This window comes from Heliangelus exortis, chromosome 29 (assembly GCF_036169615.1).
Source record: "Heliangelus exortis chromosome 29, bHelExo1.hap1, whole genome shotgun sequence".
Taxonomy (NCBI): Eukaryota; Metazoa; Chordata; class Aves; order Apodiformes; family Trochilidae; genus Heliangelus; species Heliangelus exortis.
The window spans coordinates 3,168,216-3,187,718 of record NC_092450.1 but is presented as its reverse complement, the minus strand read 5'-3'; the positions used below and the strand labels follow the sequence as shown (position 1 = coordinate 3,187,718).

General features: G+C 45.9%; 1 protein-coding gene across 10 annotated transcripts in view; it reads right to left on the bottom strand.

Annotated features, from left to right (window-relative positions):
- TANC2 (tetratricopeptide repeat, ankyrin repeat and coiled-coil containing 2) overlaps positions 1-19,503 on the bottom strand; it is a 193,344-nt gene that overhangs the window by 33,539 nt on the left and 140,302 nt on the right. For all 10 annotated transcript variants that reach the window (XM_071728481.1, XM_071728485.1, XM_071728479.1 and 7 more), the window contains 3 exons: positions 16,571-16,802; positions 12,844-13,010; positions 10,254-10,861 (listed from right to left, as the gene is read on the bottom strand). In XM_071728481.1, coding sequence (XP_071584582.1) covers positions 10,254-10,861; positions 12,844-13,010; positions 16,571-16,802 — 1,007 coding nt within the window. The remainder of the gene's footprint in view (positions 1-10,253; positions 10,862-12,843; positions 13,011-16,570; positions 16,803-19,503) is intronic.

Here is a 19,503-nt window from a genome sequence, read left to right as displayed (position 1 = left end):
TTCCCCATTCCTGGAGTGGGAGGAGAACATGAAGTCACTCCTTTTAAAGGAGACAGCCAAATGCTCACTGATTAACCCCCAGAAAGGCCCCTGGAAAGGAGAAACAGATCAGAAGGGAACAACTGATTCAAACACAGCCTGAGTGGTGCTGGGTACAGCTGCAAGTCAAGGAGGGCAGCAGTCACTGGATTTTATCAGTCCCCATGTTCAGCCAGATGATGAAAACCTATAATCAATCCACTCAGTGCATCTCAGCTGCATAAAGCTGAGCTGATATGTTGGAGAAGAGCATTTACCTTTACCAAAAAGTTGGTGATCCAAGCTCATTGGGTGCCATCAGGTTGGTGGGCCAAGAACCATGGCTGCCACCCCTCTATTTATCATGTCACACAAGTCATGCCATTTGTTTGACTGTTGATGGAAAACTTGAAAATGTTTGGGAAGGCTCTGAATGGAGCTGGAACTATCATTGTATCCCAGACTGGTTTGGGTTGGAAGGGACCTTGAAGATCACCTTTAAAAACACCTCCCCCAGCCCATGCTGCTCCAAGCCCCATCCAACCTTCAGCACTGCCAGGGATGGGGCAGCCACAGCTTCTCTGGGCATCCTGGGCTCAGCACCCTCACACCAAAGGTCTTCCAGCTTGCACAGCTTTTTGTGGAGGAGCACAACATGTATTCATTTGCTCAAGAAACATTCAGAAACCTCCATCCAGAGCTCCCAGACTGGCTTCAGGGCCATCCTTGTGGGGACAAGACCAATGTCATGTGTCAAAGACAACACAGGTGACAGCAAACTGACAGGTCATGAAATCCCAGACTGGTTTGGGTTGGAGGGACCTTAAAGCTCATCCAGTGCCACCCTTGCCATGGGCAGGGACACCTCCCACCAGCCCAGGCTGCTCCAAGCCCCATTCAGCCTTCAGCACTGCCAGGGATGGGGCAGCCACAGCTTCTCTGGGCAACCAGGGGCTCAGCACCCTCACCCCAAAGAATTTCTTCCCAGTGTTTAACTTGAATCCCCCCTCTGCCAGTTTAAAGCCATTTCTCCTTGTCCTTTCACTCTATGCCCTTATAAAATGTCCCTCCCCAGCTTTCTTCAAATTGTACCAATCCTAAGCATAAATTTAAGATCCAGAACCATGGAACGTGCCTTTCCTTGGCAGGCAGTGATGAAATGCAGCTCCTGCCTGCCACACAGGCCCAGCTTTCTCTGTTAGCTCCTGAACTACTTTCCAGCAGCAGCTGGGAGGGTATTTATCTAAATTTAATTCTATGCATGACTTTGGCTGCTCCAAAGAAGACATGTATGAACTATTCCTGTATGAACTATTCCAGAATAAAGCACAGTATTCATGAGTAATGCATTACCTCTGCAATATTCCCCAGACCTTGGCTTTGGGCTTGTTGATAAATACTTGCCATCACTTGTTCTGTCAACATTAACTGCAAGCTAAACCAGGCTCCAGCAGCACAGGCTTTTTTTTTTTCTTTTCTTTTTTTTTTTTTTTTTTCTTCTTTTTTTAAACACAGCTGAGGATGGCAGTAATGATTCCTACATCCAAGAGCCCAGTGAAATGATTTGCTTTGAATTTCACCACTGCAGACTGTATTATCAGAGATTTTTTTTTTTTTTTCCTATTTTTAATGTAAGCCTTCTTTTTTGTGAAAAATTAATAGTGCTGCCAGCTCAGCTCCAGCAGCCTTTGTCAGCTGCTGTAAGGGCCCAGGGTGCCTGTGGGGATGTGCATGTACATGTAGATACAAAGACATAAAAATCAGCTTCATTTCATCCTCCCAAGCCCCTGCCCAGCACAAACCAGCACCCACAGCAGCTGTAAGGGGGGAGCCAAGTGAAAGTGGGCCCAAGGGGAGATGTTGGGGTCAGCAGTGGTCCCCAGACATCTGCTCCCTTTGTCACCCAAAGCTGAGGCAGGTAATGGCTCTGGACAGGACAAGGGGAGTTGGTACCTCAAGCACATCCCTCGTTGTGCCCTTGTCCTCTGGAAGGGGACAAAGTATAGGAACTAAACACCAGTGTGACCAAAGAGCTGTGATGGAGCACAGGGAAACACTAAAGAAAATACTGAAAGCTCTCAGATTGTGCTTAATCTGTACTCTCCTATCCTTCAGGCAAAGTAAAACACCTAAAAGGGTGTAAAATTGCTTTAGTGTTGAGGCATTGGCATTACCAGAGCAAAAGACAGGCAAAAACCTGAGAATCAGTCCTTCTGACCCTCCTGAAGTCCAAATTCCCTGATTTACACCCACAGCTCCTTTCTGCCAGCTAATCCCATGGAACCATTCCAGAATCCAGAGCCTGGTACATCTGATCTGCCAAGAGATGTGAATTCATTCTCTCCTCAGCTCTGCAGAGTGCAATTTGATAACTTCATTGTCTGCTCTGACAAAGCTTGGAGCCTCCTTTGCTTTCAGAAGGATCCATCCAGGCTGCAGAAAAGGCCAAGCTCAGCTCTGTGAGCTCCTCTTGAAGGATCATTTAATCACCCAAATCGATTTATTGATTTTTGTAACATCATTTCCCTCTGATGTTATAATTGCGAATTAACTTGGAAGGAATTAACTTTATACAAGGAAACTCAAGAAACTCAAAGGAAATAGAAAAGGCTCTTAAGCATGTGACATTCTTTCCTAGAGAATTAAACACTGACTTAATTTGCTGGGCTCACTGGGACAGGCAAGTTCAAAACCAGGAAAAATCTTTCTACCCCTCAGGTCAGATCTCTCACTCCTCACTGGAGCAAGGAAAAGGTGGGGAGCATCTGATCCAAAACCATCACCCTGCCTAGAAAAAAACCCAAGGACACAGCCACGGTGTCCTACCAATTCCAGCTGCTGTAGGAAACCACAGACACACTCCCAGGAAGTGAAAAGTCCCCCCTGCCAGCATGGTTGCTGCTTGTCTTCTTCACCCAAGAGTTGACTTATTTGCACTGACCCACACTGCCCAGAGCAACACTGAATGGCCCCAGCTGTAAACTAGAAGTCCATCATTCTGAGCAAAACCCATGGGATTCACAGGCCAAAGGGACTAGACAAGATATCTGAGCTTTCTTTTTTATAGTACAGATGATAAGGCTCAGCCCATGCACCAATGGATTCATGGGTCAGACCTGCAAACCAGAGAAGGCTCAACCCAAGCATCAAAACATCCACGAGCCACAAACATCCAGCACCTGGTTTCTCTTAGCAAGCCATCTGATGATGATGTTTCACACCTGATGTCATTTCCACCAAAGGGAAGTGCCAGACTGATCACTGCTGGGTTACACTGCTGCCCAGGCACTGTGGACTTGTTATTTCTCAAGGCTGGCTACTAAAAATTCCATATCCGTGCTGCACCCATATTTTACCAAGGATATTTTATCAAGGATGGGGAGTGCACGCCTCAGATTATGTCACAAGCTTGGCTGTCACAGAGAAAGAGCCTGTCTGGAGCTTATCTGGGATAACAGAGCTGCACCCATGTCAGGAGCTGATCCTGGAGAACCTTGATGCTATGTAAGACAACAGCAGTTTGGGTGCTGGGAACTGCCCTGAGATGCAGCAAAGAGGAAAACCAGACAACTCCAGTGGCCCCTTCAGATTTAGGGTAACAAAAGATACAATGACTGAAAAATACAGAACAAAAAAAAAGAAGGATAAAGGAGAGGAAAAAAGAAGCATTTCCATATGCTTACAGGCCCTGACTTAATGTGATTTAAAACCTCAGATTCAGAGAGTAAAGGATGCAATTCCCTTGTCTCTGTTCAGTTCATAAAGCTTTGCAGAAAATCTGCTGGTTGCCAAGAACAGATTACTTTATATTCAGAGAAAAGCAGGGTTGTGCAAGAGCAGTGTGAAAAGACTGCTGGCATATTTCATAAATATGTTGGGTGGGTAAAATGAGTACCAACAGCTCTCAGTCAGTTCTCCAATTAACATACAGAGGAGCTCTCTAAAGACCCACAGGTGATCCAGTGTCTGCTCACGTTCAACCTGATGCAATATAATTAAAAATGTAAAATCCAGGGGGTTGGAGCAGCATGGGGAATGTGATCTGGAAGTGCTTTACTGACACTGACCAGGAATAAATGGCCACATATGAAGCAAAACAGAACAAAGTCAGGGCTGCTCTCTCCTGAACTGCTGGAAGATGCCTCAGCTGCTTAAGCAAGTCTTAAAAACTTGAGGATTGGCACAACAGGAGGAAATTAAAGAACATTTCTTTCCCTGGTCAGCACCAATACTGCCTCCAATTAACTCTACTGCTCTGCTCCTGGTGGCTCAGTGCCACAGAATGGATTATTTCATGAATATTTGCTTCTGATCAAGAGTGAAAATGGTACAGCACACAGAAGTTTACTGTCCAGAAGAAAAGAAAAAGATTTTATGAGGACAGTAACTCCAGACACTAAATATATTCAAACCCCCTCTGCATCTCAATGCTTTGGCTGCACATCTAATGAGCCAGTTAAAACAAGCTGCTCTGCTCAAGTCCTTTCTGATGGTAGCAACCACATCTGTTCTCCATCTCATCTGTCATGATTTGTAATGTCTCCCATTTCTCCTCTCCCCTCCTGTCACTGCAGCTTCAGCCCTGCCCAAATTTCAGAGGCAAAACCTGCAGCTAAGGCACCTCCTTGCTTCACCTGACACAAAGCCACACTGTGCACACTGTCCTGACCCTACTTTTACACAAGTATTTGTTTCTGATGCTCAGAGAAGTCCCCATCAGAACTGCCCAATTTGCTACCTGTGGTTTTAATGATTTATTTTGGAGCTCTGCATTTCTGCATGAGGTCAGAGTTAACATCCAGAGATGCTGGTGATGTGGATGCATAAAATAAGCTTCCTGTGTTCATTCTGTTGAGGTACTCCCCATTCTTTTCATATTTCAAAATGTACAAGTCATGGAGACAGCAAACTTTATTCTGGAAGTCATATGGGAAGCCTGAGTTGGATTCTCTGAGTCAGCGCTCCAGCAGGTCTCTGCTGCTTGGGGAACAGATTGTGTTTGCCCCTCTGATTCACTGGAGGACATGATGATGGATTCATCTTCAGCATGTGAAAATATGGCACTCACTGGGGTCTGCTTGAGGAGTAAATGAAAAGAGAAAGAAACATTATCCTGTCATGCTATGGGTAGAGAGGAAGCCCTGCTCCAAGACACGGGTAAGGCACAGCTCCAGCCATGCTCTGCATGGCTGCCAAAACCAGAGCTCTAGAGATGGTCTCCAAACACCAGATCCCACAGTGAGGTGGGAATTAATTACAGTGACCCAGCCCAGGCCTTGCACGACTGCAGACAAGTGGACAGCAGGCTGAGCATGGCAAAAACCCCCTGACCTCATGTATTTCAGTGACATGTGGCATCCAGCCCAGAGCTGGAGATGTCAAAGTGACAAAGCACAACACATCCCTCCTGGTTCTGCTGAGGCACCAAGTGCTGGCATGGGCCTGGGGGCATGCAGAAAAGCCCAGCATGAGCTACAACACTTGCAGAAGTAGGAAACAGGGCACGTGGAGCCATGACCAACACCTTGGGAGAGGTGACTCATGGCAAAGAAACACAAAATCCCAGTGGTGGCAGCAGCAGCGCTTGGATCCCTGCTGCATCCCAAGGGCTGGGGCTGTCCTGGCTGCCCACTGCTCCTCAAAACCCTGTCATTCCACCCTCACAAGGTGCTCTCAGGCACTGCAGTATTTTGAATTTTCTGCAGAAGTGAAGAGGGATTCCAAGAAATCCCAAAGCTGTTGTTTTGCCTCACCTTGAATTCAAACGGTGCTTTTGCTTCGCTGAGTAAAACCCATCCATGCAGAGACAACACTTAAGACACAGCAAGAGTTTTGGTGAAGACTTGGTCATCTCAGCTAACAGTAATCCAGAATGTATTTTAAGAGCTTTTAAGAATGTTGTAATGTAAAAGGGGAAGAAATTCAACAAATCCATGCACCATAATGACAAAGTGAACATCACACGGAGAAGCCACCTGGATAATTTTCAAGAACCTGATGTACAATGCCAGGACCCACCCCCCCTTTAAAGCTGTTTAATCCCTGAATTTTTAAAAAATACCCTTTCAACAACTTCTTTTCCTCCAAACTTTCGAAATGAATTATCTTTTGGCTGGGGATTGCCATCTGTCAATCATATTCAGCATTACACCAAAATGAAAAAAAAAATACCCCACTTTTTTTTTTTCTTTCTCCTATAATATATACACTCTTATCATTTTGCTGAGTAAGATACAAAAACATTAATTTTGTGTAGGACAAGTCTCCCCTGGCAGCATGACTCCTGAGGGAGAAAGAAAAATGCAAAATATCTAAATGGCATTGTACTAAAAGACAGCTCTGCCAGAAACCATGGCAACTCAGCCCGTTGGATCAGCAACAGCCTTCTCCTTGCACAGCTGCTGCACGCTCACCCATCCAGGGTGTCCCTCTCTGGGGCCTGGGGAACAGGGAGATTTGGGGATGTAGAAGAGAAGGGAAGAGATGAGATGCCCTCAACCTTGGTGATGGAACCGCCAAAACTTTTCCCTATGGTTTTTTTTTTTGATATCCCTGATTGTTGGATACCATCTAAGAAATCACGTGAAGCACTTGAGGTGAAGAACTTCATTTTGCTGTTGTCCCTCAGATGTTGGGGAGATGCCTGAGAAGTGCAGAGTCCAGACTGAGTGGTGACAACAGGGGACACCCCAGCAGCATGCCCAGCACTGGCTGGTCCACTGCCACCCTGAGAAGCAAAAGCCCAAATCAAGGCGGTCACACGAGTGCAGTAGTGCAGAAAATCTCTTTGTCCTTCCTCAGTTTTTCTGTGCAAGAAAAAAAAATCTGTGCCTCTACCCCCAAACCTCATGAATTGGTTAGAATTGGCCTGGACACATTCATCTCATCCAGTTTTGTTTTGTCAATATTGGAGAAGTCTCCTGGGGAACCCATCACCCCGAGGCTCCCTTCGTAAATCAAGAGGAGGAGATGCTTCCCAGGAACTCTCCACCTGACCTATTTTAGACCTTTTAGCTCATGATGAAATGAATCCTTCTTATTTCTCTCCTCTGACTATAGAGCAAGTCTAGACAAGTAACTCAGATGTTGATACTTAAAACTGGAGAGAGTAATTTCACTTCTGGGGTCCCTATCTGCCCACAGCTCTCCTTGCCAGAGCAAATCACTTCCACTTCGATCTCTCTCTCAGTCCCTTCATCAGCAGCAGAAGGATAAAACATTTTATTAATGTTGTAAAAAGCAAGGAATATAATTGCATGGAAGCAGTCTAGGCAGAGAACAGCACAGCATTCTAGCAGAACTGAGGATAAGAAACACAAATGTGGGAGCAACTGTACAATAATAAGCACTTTCTCTGTGCACCAGTCACAAAGGATTTGGGCTTTCTCTAAAATGTTTTATGTTATTTGTCAACTAAGACACTTGGTTAATAGAGCTACACTGCCAGGCTGAGGCAGTCATTACTGCAATGCTGGTTAAATGCTCTGACAAATGCTTTTTTGGTGCCCTGTTATTAAACAAAGGGGGTGTTGGGGGGGTTCCCCTCTTGGGGAGCCTGCAGGGATGGATTCCCCTTCAATGCCAATTTCTTTTGGACAGCAAATGCATGGAGAGCATTCCAAGAGGAGGGCTGAGAATCTCAATGGGCTGCATCAGCAAACTGCAGGATGGAGATCTGCTGTGGCTTTTAAATTGTACAAAAATGTGGTTGTTTCTGCATATTGTGGTCTTCCTCTCTTTGCCACCTTGCCAACAACATGGGAATTCTCTCTCATTAAGGACAAGATGACCCCAGCAGCTGTGCCACGGGCACAAGGCCCATTATCCCAATTTCCTTGGTAATGTCCTCACACCTGGACATTCTGTCAGGGTAAGTCAATTAAAAGCAGCTTCACAAGACCACATTTCACTTCGAGGCTCTTCTAAGGAAAAAAAAAAAACCCAGCCTCAGCAACCCAGTTCTTTACAGATCAGCACAGCAAGGTCATCAAGCTTCATGTCTGTGCCTGCACCACTGGACAATGAACTTCAGGAGCAGTCCACACAGTTGTCATGTCTTCTCAATTCTCAAATGAGCAGAAAGAAATCAAACTGGCTGGGAACAAACCAGACAGAGGCAAATTTTCCTAGGCTGATTCTACGAGCTCTGGCAGCAGCGAGCTGTGCTTCTTGTAGAAGAAATAAAATGAAAAATCATTACTGATCTTAATGGTCACCAAGGGTTTACCATGCTCTGAGCTCAACATCTCAATATTAGCTCTTCCCCAAGAGCAGGACAGGAGGATTTTGAGGAGTGTAATAGCTGAATCTCAGGGGGTTCAGTCTATTAATCACCAAAACGCATCCTGCTTCATTATCTACCATCAGAGGGTAATGCAATTAGTGCATGTTAAACATTAGAGATATTTATTAGCCCTCCAGTATGTATGGACTCACACTCAAGGCAGGAAGAGCTGTTACATCCATTCCAACTTCTTGTTCACCAGAGGCAAGGAGCCAAGTGGGGCCCCAGAGGGATCCCCTACCTGCAAAGAGCTCCCCCAAGCCTTTAAGTCACCATCAATTTATGATATGAAATGGCACCCAGGGGGTGAAACCTTGCCTGAAAGTCTCCTGTAGTGCTCTGGAGATGTTCATGAAAGGCAGCACCAAAGCTGAGCCCTCAGAGCAGGGATCTACCACATTTCCAAGCAAGCCAGGGCTGATCTGTGCCTTTGTGCTAAAACCCCACGAGGCTGCACACCTGCTTTCAGTGTGAAACCACCCAAAATGCAGCATACTTTGAGTTTCACTCTGAATTTGGTACTGGAAATGCCTTTACCCATTGCTGTGAGAAGGAAGTGGAGCATTTCTGGACCCAGAAGTCCAAAGCCCTCACATCCCCCACCCATGTGCATTGCTACCCAGCACCCAACCCACGTGGGTGCCTCCCCCCCATGGGAGCATCCTGCACCTTTTTCTTTTCATTATTGTAGGAGAGCAGTGATTTTTCCCTGGGGACCTCACTACAGTGAGTGCTTTGTGATTACTGCTCATTGCCAGGCCTGGCAGGCAACAGCTCCCACAGCCAGACCAGCCACAACCACAGGGACCAGCCAAAACCAGTAGCACCCAGTGGGAGCAACTGGGAGAGAGCTCTGAGCCCTGTGGGTGAAAGCACCACACAGGGGTGGAGAAGCACCTTGTAGTGACAAGCTCTGGATGCCCCCACCCCCACCCCCCAAGAAAGGGTATTGAGGAAGGAACATTGATGGATACAAAGGCACCTGCAGTGGGGAGATGCTTCATAAAGGGTCAACTTGACAGGATGATGGTGCAGAACCTACTAAACCAGAGGAGATGTCTGCTGGGGAGGAGTGATGGGGTATTTTTCTGCTGCAGCTTGTTTACCACTAAATTTAAAATGGTAAATGACTCTGACACCACTAACAGCTGCTGTGATCTGACAGGTGGCTCTGTGGTTCCAGCAGATACCATCATATTTTTTTCAGAGCCTGACACAGCCTTGAATCCAAGCGTTTCCCTGTTTTTTATAATCTTATTTGAAGAAATGGGCAGGCCAAATGGAACAAAGCTTATGTGGATAAACTACTAGAATTACAGTCAAGAGTGCCTGCTTCCCCTCTTCAGCAGAAACAAAGATAACGTTGTTCATAGTCATCACTGGGTTTAGAGAATATAAATCTTATCCATGATTAAATTCTGCTCCCTGTGAGCTAAGCCAGGAACTTAGCTGCTGTCAGGATGGAGATTATGGATGCATAAAGCCTGATTCTGTTCCTTAGTTTGCTTTCAAAAAGACACGTAGTTGGCCTACAAGGATCTTAACTTCAAAAAGCCAACTGCAAAAGACATCCACACTGTTCATCCTTCACCTCCTTACCCCCTGCTTCACATGGTTTTGGTTCCTTTGGAGAAAGGGAGGGTGCTCCCCCTTCTCCAGACTGGCACGAGTAATCTGCTCAAACACAGACATCCCTGGTGACACCTGCACAGGAGCAACTCAACCTCATTCTAAAAATCCCAATTAGGTTTGCTGGGCCAGTTGTGTGCCCAGTTGTGTGCCCAGTTGTGTGCCCCAGTTGTGGCTGCTACAGGTGTAGAGATGTACAGTGTAGACAGCCCAAAGCCAGGTGAGATGCCTCCACGTGCAACCTCCTAAAAAGAAATGATTCAGATAAATGCATGAAACAAAATATGTTTGTAAACCCTGATTTCACAGAGTGTTTGCTTACCTAGGATCACAAAGAAACTTGGTCTTTTCACCTTCTTCTCTCCAAATAAGCCACTCTCGGAAAGAGGGATGAACAAACATTCGCGTCATATCTCTACGTTTGATAAGAAACATAGAAAGGTTCTCCATCCTCTGCTGAAAGTCCTCCCACTCCAAAGTGCCCTCAATGTTACCTGCATTAATGGCCTGAAAAATATGTTCATCTGTTAATGGATGCAGAGATGCCACTGCCACATTCAAGAGAGGCATAACCCGATCAAAGGAAGACTGCGTTGGGAATTTCATATTGCACTGCAACAGGTAAACTTCAGACAGGGACACTGGGACTACTTTGTAGCTGGAGCTTTTTAGTACTAGGTATCCTTTCTCTATGAGATCAAAAGTGAGTTTTAGGTACAGATAGGACCCTTGGCTCAAGGTCTTGAGGTGAGAACTGAGTTTGCCAAACGTCGTGTTGTCCATTTTGCCGTTCAGGGAGATGTTGTTCTGGATCTCGGAGCTGCTGTGGATCCGATGGAGGATGTATGCCTGCAGGTCCTGGTCTATGGCTTCATTCTCTTCCAGTCTATCCAAAAATATTCTGTGGAAGGGCAACAGCTTAATTATTTCCTACAAAGAAAGAAAAAAAAAAGAATACTCATGCTGGCAGTGTTTATTATTCACTAAGTGAATAAGGTCTTACAATAGCACCTTTGAGACTCCTTTAAGACCTCTTCCATCAGGGCAAGCACACAAGATGGCACTTGGTGCCCTCAGGATGTCACAGTCCCATCTATAATCAAGCCCATTGCGTGTGAAAATGTGGCTGAAATAGAAATGAAGGGCAGGGGTTCTAATACCCCATCCACAGAGAGGGCTGGGAAACCTACACCAAGCAGTGCCCTTGTAACTCCTACCCCATCCCAACCACCAGGTGACATCCCATCTTCTGCTGTCATCTCAGGGTGAATGAGCCTTGACAACCAAGCTGATGGGCCTGAGGCCAAAAGAAAGCCAGGGACCTCCCCTGAAGTGAGAGCCTGCATCCCACAGGCACTGTCAGCAGGGAAATGCAGAGAGACATCAGGACAGAGAAGAGCAAAGCTTCCCCCGTGCAAAACAAATCCATCTGTCTGCTGCAGGATGGTGGGGCCAGGGATCCTCTCATCTGCTGAGCTGACTGATGATGCTTCATGCAACATAAACCAAAGATCATCAAAGGCTTTTCCCCAGGAGCTCTTGTGTCAGGCACTGCGAGGTGGGGAGAGATGGTGGGGCTGGACAAGGGGGTTGCAGGAGAAGACATTAATTTAAAAAAAAAAAATTAAAGAGGGCGAGTAAGGTGCAAAACTAAAGCTTGCAGTTAAGACTGCAGGGCTGCAAAAGCCCTAATTAAATGAGAAATTCAAGGCAGAGGGATGCAATTTACCTTCAATTACAAAAAGATTTCTTCCAAATTATGTTTAATCTACTCCATTACCAAGCAAAAAAAAAAAAAAAAAAGAAAAAGAAAGAAGAACTGCAGCACAAAGCAGCCTGTACTCTCTGGTGTCTCGGGGAGCAGCTGCTGCTCCCAGCTCCAAAGCAGCCCTGATGGAGCTGGAAGTGGCTCTCAGCTCCTGGCAGGACAACCCACAGTAAATCAGCCTGCAGATCTCAGTAAACAGAAGCAAATCTCAATAAAACTGCTTCACAGAGCTCAGTTAAAACAAACGGTGCAGTGAATGTGCTAATGAAAAAATGGCTAATGATGAAAAAATGAGAAACACAGAGCTGCAGGCACAGCTTTCTGCTGGGAGCAGCTGGTGCAGCCAAAGAGAGGCTTTGAGCTGGTGCCCAACACAGCTCATCTCTCTGCTGTGTCTCCTCTGGGCTCCCAGCTCTGGGGCTCAGTGTGAATGTTCCCACAAGTGATGCTGCACATCAACCAACTCGACTGTGAAAGAGTTGAGGGAGCAGCTCTGCCCAAATTGGGTCACTGTGTTGGCTTCCCAGCTTGCTCCTCTCAGCTGAACAGTTGAGCCAACAAACTAAGGTCAGTGTCATCCTGATGCCAAGAGAGTGGGGAGGAGCAGCTAAGGACAAGCAGAAGGTAAAAACCTGCCCAGCTGCAAACTAACATCAAAATACTTCAGAATTATCCAAACAGCACTGAGCTTCAGCACCTGCCCAAGGTTTTCAGTGAGCTGAATAATGTCCTGGCCTGACACTGACTCCCTCCAGGCTGAGCCATTCAGATGCTGGCACTCTGGGTCTAACTCCTTCAGCCTTCCACATGGAGGAGAGGATGTTCTCCAGCAGAGCAGGCTGGCAGACATCAAGCTCTCCCCTCCTAACACACTTGGTGGGGCCCCAAGCCCCTGTTGGCACATGAGCTGTCTCACAAAACTGAACTATTTGCTGCTGAATGTTCAGTGATGTCTCTAAATAATGCTGGATTAGAGCCTTTCAGAGCTGTACAGTGACTCTGGGGACAGGAATCTAAATCCAAGTGCAAAAAAGCCAGAAAGATAACCTGAAATCGAGGGTCTTCAGCAAGCCCAGATATCCACTAAGATTTTACCAACCCCCCTGATGACAACAACACAGTTTATCACAACTCTCAGGCTCACCTGTAGACTCGTTCTGACAGTCACTACCAGCTTCAGCCAGGAAGGGAATTTTCCAATCATTTTGTTCAGGAATGATACTATGGTGTCTCCATAATCTGGCTTGTGAAATTCAGCCTCGTTTAGTCCATCAATTAATATGATGAAATCTTCATCAGGGATCTTCCTCTCTGAGAGAAGGAAAAAAAGGAAAAGAATTTATTTCAAAGGCTTGACATGAGACTGTACTGTGCTGCAAAGTCATTACAGGATTTTAAATTATTATCAGATATTGCTGAAGGATAGAAAAGACACAGCACCAGCACCTTTCTTCTGATATATTAATTGCAGATTAGGTAGTCCCACACATACACAACTTCAATTCTTATAAAGTAGACATTTTAATTACAACATACACAACTTTAACACCTCACAGATAAAATAGTTAATAACCTTTGTAAAAATTAAGTCTTCCACAAAGTCCAATGTTATTTGATGTGAGTCAGTACTTTTCTGTTTTAATAAACACATTATTAGTGGTTCTCTGTAGGTTTGGCATTAAACTCTCACCCTGATCTCTCAATTTTTGCAACTGCTAAATGAAGGTTCACCAAGAAATTCACCTCCCAACACCTCTTGATCCTTCCCATTTTGGTGTCTGCAGTTCAGACAGGGGCTTGTTGATCAACTGAGGTCTGGGCAAGTGTTTGAAAGAGAAGTCAACCTGATTCACAGGCAAAACCATTCTGTGGGGAGAGCAAAGATCAGAGTGCAGGAAGGGGGACAGGGACTCAGTGCTCCAGAGGTTCCATTCTCCCTTCAACAGAGAATGTTCAAAACCCTTCTGCACTTCCAGTACTGGAAAGGAGTTTGATCACAAGTCTGTAACCAAATCTCTTTTATATAAGAGTCACGGGGAATAAAAAAGATCCTACAAAAAGCAAATCACAGACTTTTTAAACCAGGATTTTTTTGTTGTTGCTGGTGAATACAGAAAGCAAACTGATGGAGACACTGAAGTCAAGTGTTTCTACATCAGCTGAGCACAGCTTTGTAACTAACAAGATAGATTCTCTTGGACTTGCATCATAAGCCCAAGCAGTATCTTATCAAAGTTAATGTTGCTTCAGAAACACAAAATTGGGGTGGGAAACTGGGTGAATCTATTGTTGGCTTCAGCTGTTACCTTGTGCTACAGATTCTGATCTGGATAAAGCTTGTTCTCCTTTGTCATGTACTATGGATAAATCCTGCTAACAAAAAGCTGAATATTCCCAATACCCCTTCCCTTTGACTTTAAATTGCACCAGGAACTTTTCTATAAAAACCCAGCACAAAATGTTCCTGGATGACAGGAGCTGCCTCTGTGGTGTTCCAGGGAGAACAGAAATGTGTCAACACCTTGTGCTGGGTATTGCTAAGGAGCAAATCCCATCTTCTCCTTGCCTGACATCACCAAGTTGCATTTATTTCCTGTAATACTGTTAATAACCATACAAACCCCACATATTTTACATTAAAATTATCACAGATCCTTTTTCAGCTAACTTTATGGTGAAATTATTGGGTGCACCAGAAAATCTTGGGAGTGAACATAGTGCCTGAGTATTATACCCACATCTCATGTTTCTCATAAAGCCTGAGGGAGAGAGAAGCCAGGGTGGGGGGAAGAATCAGAACTTTGTTCTCCTATATAATACTTAGATTCCCTGAGATTAAAAAAAAATACATATATTTGAGAAACATGGCTCGAACTTTCTCAGTCACATTCACCATTAACAGCTGTGCAATAATTTAATCTGAGCAGCATTAAAGCTTCAACAGCACCTTGTAAAAAACCTGCTGATATATTTACAGAGTCTTAAACGTTATATATTTTAGAACCAATTTCCAGACAGTGTTCATTTTGTTACAAAACACTTGGTGCAAATTAGCTTGCCAGCACTTTCAATCAGCAAGGCTGAAAGGCAGGAGTCCTGATCATTGGCTCCACTGGAGCTGTGTTGAGTGTAGAGCTCAAGAGGGGTTAAAAAAAAAAAAATTAGGCTTTATATAAAAATTTTCCACCCCCCTGGAACTCAGGACCAGATGGGGGTCAACTTGTTTGGCAAGAAAAATAAACATCCTCTAAAATGCTCTGAACTCAATAGCTGGAATACCTCCCAAGAAGTTACTGTAGTAAACACAAATTCTTTTCCCTTAGAGCAGTGGTTCCTAAATGTATTTTTTTAATTTTTTTTTTGCCAAGACTGTTGGTAGGAAAGAGTAGCCACACTACTCCTACACTGACATTTCTCCATGCCAGGAAAACCAAATGCTGCTGAGCTGTGCTGGCTCTTTGGATGCTTTGTGCCTGGTGGAACCACTTGTGCTGGACCCAGATGCTGCAGCTCAGTGGTAACAGAAAATTATCTGAGCTATGTTTGCAGCCAACTTGCAGCACATCATTGTAATAAACACCTTTTTGCAGGGCAACAGGCCTGAACTCTGCAATGCTCTGGTAGTTTTCATGGCAACGAGCATCTGAGATCTCAAATTTAGTGACTGTCACAGTGAATTAGTTGTATTTTGCAAAGGAAAGAAAGAAAAGGAGACAAAACCAAGGTGCTGTTAGAAAAAGCTCTGAAAAATCCATATTCAGGATAAGGCTTGTTCCCAGCTCCCCTAGAAATTCACAGAGTATCTACAGACTTTTATGATATTGAGTCCTTTGGTGAAAGCTTCAAATTCTAAAAAACTCATTAAGTAATGAGAGAGAAAGGCAAAAACCTTCATCCTCTAAACAAATTGAAACAGAGTGCCATAAGCAGAGCTGGGTGTGGAAACTGTTGCTTGTTTTCACCTCCAGAACTGTGAGGCCACATCTGGCACGTGGAAGCAAGAAAAGAGAAATCCAAAAGCATGCTGACATCAGCACTTCACCTATGGCCCCAGAACCAAGGCAGGAGGAGAGGGGGGGTTGAAAGGAGGTTGGAGCCGGGGGGTGGTCGGTCCCTTCTCCCAGGCAGGTATCATAGAATCCTAGAATCCTAGAATTGGCTGGGTTGGAAGGGACCTCAGAGCTCATCAAGTCCAACCCTTGATCCACTCCCACTGTAGTTCCCAGCCCATGGCACTGAGTGCCACATCCAGGCTCTTTTGAAATATCTCCAGGGATGGAGAATCCACCCCTTCCCTGGGCAGCCCATTCCAATGGCTGAGCACCCTCTCCCTAAAGAAATTCTTTCTAATGTCCAACCTAAACCTCCCCTGGCACAACTTGAGACCTCTTGTGCCCTCTTGTCTTGCTGAGAGTTGCCTGGGAAAAGAGCCCAACCCCCCCCTGGCTCCAACCTCCTTTCAGGGAGTTGGAGAGAGTGATGAGGTCTCCCCTGAGCCTCCTCTTCTCCAGCCTCAACACCCCCAGCTCCCTCAGCCTCTCCTCATAGGATCTGTGCTCCAGTCCCTTCCCCAGCCCAGTTGCCTCCTTTGGACCTGCTCCAGCACCTCAATATCCTTTCTAAACTGAGGATAAGACAAGTAAGACAAGAGGGCTTCAGCTCTGCCAGCGGAGGTTTAGGTTGGATATTAGGAAGGAATTCTTTCCAGAGAGGGTGATCAGGCACTGGAAAGGGAGACTGAACTCAACGCCACAGTCTGAGAACCACGGGGGAGAGCGGACCAAGGGTTGGATGTGACGCTCTCAGAGCTCCTGGGAACAGCAATCACAGCAAGGTGCTGGGGAGCTGAGGGGAGCATCCCCACCCCGTACCTTTGTGGAGATTCTCCAGGGGCTCCAGGACACCCCTGCGGAAGGAGGCCATGGGGTCCTGCACGCAGGAGCGGAGGCTGAGCAGGCTCTGCAGGTGAGGCTCCCGCAGCAGCTGCTCCCTGTAGGCCACGAACTGCGGCGAGCGGCAGAGCAGGGCGGCCACGTTGTGCACAAACTCAGGCACCAGGCAGGTGTAGGCATTGTCAGCCTGGCAGTAGTGGTAAGCAACGACCTGGGAAAGAGAAAAAGGCAGAAGTAAATAAATAACCTCCCATCAAAATATCTAAAATTAAATAAATGCACCTCGTCCTGGTCTGGGCCAGGATAAAGGGGATTTTCTGGCTTGGACTTTGGCTTTCAGCTGAGTCTCTTGGAAAGAGCTGCACTTGCTGAAATGAATAGCAAGTTTCTCAGATATTTTTCTGCTTCTAGGACTGATCCCACTCCATGGTTATAGTTACAGCCAGAGCCTGGTGTGCAGAGCCAAGGGGACTGCTCAGTTCTGAGGAATATTTTGTCCTCTGGAAGGAGAGAAGGAGTAAAAAGGTCCCAGCTGAACCCCTCCTTTGGGGAGGAACAGACAAGAGAAATGGCCCAAACTGAGCAAACAGAGGATTCCATCCCATCCACCTCATCCTCAGGATAAACTGGAGGGATCACCAGGCTCAAACCCCTTCCTGCTTCCCCTTCTTCCCCTCTCCCTGTTTGCTTCAGCATCCTGGGAGGATTCCATCCCTTCCTCTGCCTCTGCTCCTGATCCATCCCAGCCTGAATCTGGGTGTTCCTGCCTCCAGCTCCCAACTGCTGCTGACTCCAGGATTCCAGCCTGGATTTGCCCAGGGCTGCCCTGCAGCCTTGGTGGTGATGTGAGAGTTACTGGGAGGAACGTGGGATCAATTTTCCTGTCTATTTGTATAGATTTAGTAATTTTTCCTATTTATCATTCCTGTTTCGCTAAAGTTGTGTAGTTTAGTTCCCAACCCATCAGTCTCTCTCCCTTATTCTTTTTCTTCCTTTATCAGGGAGGGGGATTAATTAAGAGCATCTGGCATTGGGTTTTATTGCCAGGCCAGTGTTAAACCCAGACACCCCTTCATCAGAGGTGAGGTGGGGAGGATGCTACGAGCAGCAGGGTTTTTTTTCTGTTGGGTGAGTCTGATGGCTTCTGGCAGGCAAAGTCTTTGAGAGTACCAAGTGTTAACTACCTATGACAAGGATCCAGACAAATCAGTTGGTCAAAACAGGCCTGGCTCCTGAAAAATGACTGCCCTGCCACTTGAGGAATAAATGAAATTAAGCTGTAGCTGCTGGCAGAGATGGACAGTGACAGGAGCTGACAGGGCTGAGGCTGTGCATGGAGCAGGGAGAGGTTGCATTGTGCTCCCAGCTCCATTTAAGGACTTGGTGTTGGTAATAACTTGTGATTGTTTTCTTGAACTGATTTTTTTATCTGCTGTTTGCAAATGTCAAGCTCAGCAGGAGCAGGCAGAGAGCTGAGCACCTGCAGCAAGGTGGCATCTGCAAACAACAGGTTCCTGCAACGGGGGAACAGCAGGATGGCTGCACATTGCTCAGCCACCTTCATCCTGCTCTTCATTCAAAAAATCAGCTCAGTTAAAAATTAAAAAAAAAACTAAAAAACCCGAAACTCTTTACCCAAGTCACCTGATTTTCCCAATCCTTCAAACTCTGCCAGAACCCATTCTGCCCATGTATTAAGGTAAGTAGAAAACCAGTGATAATTTTCTCAGTCCAATCTGCCAACTTCCTTGGTTTGTTTTGTAATATACAAAAAGAGGCACAAAATAAGATGTCTCTGCTTGTGGAGTGCTCAGCAGGCTGCTCCAGCTCTTCTCCATCCCCCAACTCCTAGCACCAGCACCTTGTGCCATTGCCTGGCCATTTGGTGTGAGCCTCTGCCAGGTCCAAAAGCTTTTCTCCAGCTCCCACTCCCTGAATTTTCTTTTCAGCTGTCCCTGTCCAAAAAATATCCCAGCAAGGGAGGTGGGATCAGTTCTGTACCAAACTACACGATTGCCTCAGAGCATTGTAGCAGAGAACAGAAATACTGCCAAATAAAAATGAACCCCATTTCTGAACTTGAAAGGGACACTGCCACTGAGGACATGAGATGGTGGTGGCCTCCCTGGAGGTTGTGTGAGCTCAGATGAACCATGGCTCGTGGCCAGGGTTGAGACTTTCAGGCTCTCCACCTGCAGTGAGCAGGCTGAGGTTGGCAGCAGTGCAGGGGTTGGGGTGGCACGTTCAGGCTCTGCTCCTGCCAAGGATGGTGTGTCCAGCACTGGAAACAGGAGCCTGACACACTGCTGGCTCAGCACAGGCTTGAATTTGAAATAGAAATAGGTGAAATTACTGGGGGGGTATCATGCAGTCATTTCCTTTACAGGCAAAATGAGGTGTGATGAATCCAGTGATGATAAAGCTTGGCTGTTATTTCAAGCATCCAGCCCTAATCCATGTGCTTAAGCTTTAATGGATACCTCCAAATTCCTAACAGAAATATTCCTACCAGCCAGTTAAAATATAACGTATTGCCTTGGAGAACAGCACTGGGTAAAGTAATAATAAAGGTTGCAATTTCTTTTCAACAATCATATTTATTTGGGGATTATAACTTGTGGATGCCACAGTATAAAGTTCTGAAGTTGTTGTCCCTTGGTATCAGGTTCCCTGTAACAGAAACCAAAGTGCTGTATGCAGAGCTCTTCTTTCCCACACAATAGGTCTGGAGACACAAAAATAAATTCTCCTTTTTACCAGAGGACAATTAACTTCTTCCAGAACTCTAAAGAGCCATATCATGGAAAAGGGGACAAATCCAGCACCCAGGAAGGGAACGGTGCCTGTCAGATACTGGGACATACATACAATTACAGCTCAACTAATTTAAGCTCCTTCATGTGTATTCTTCA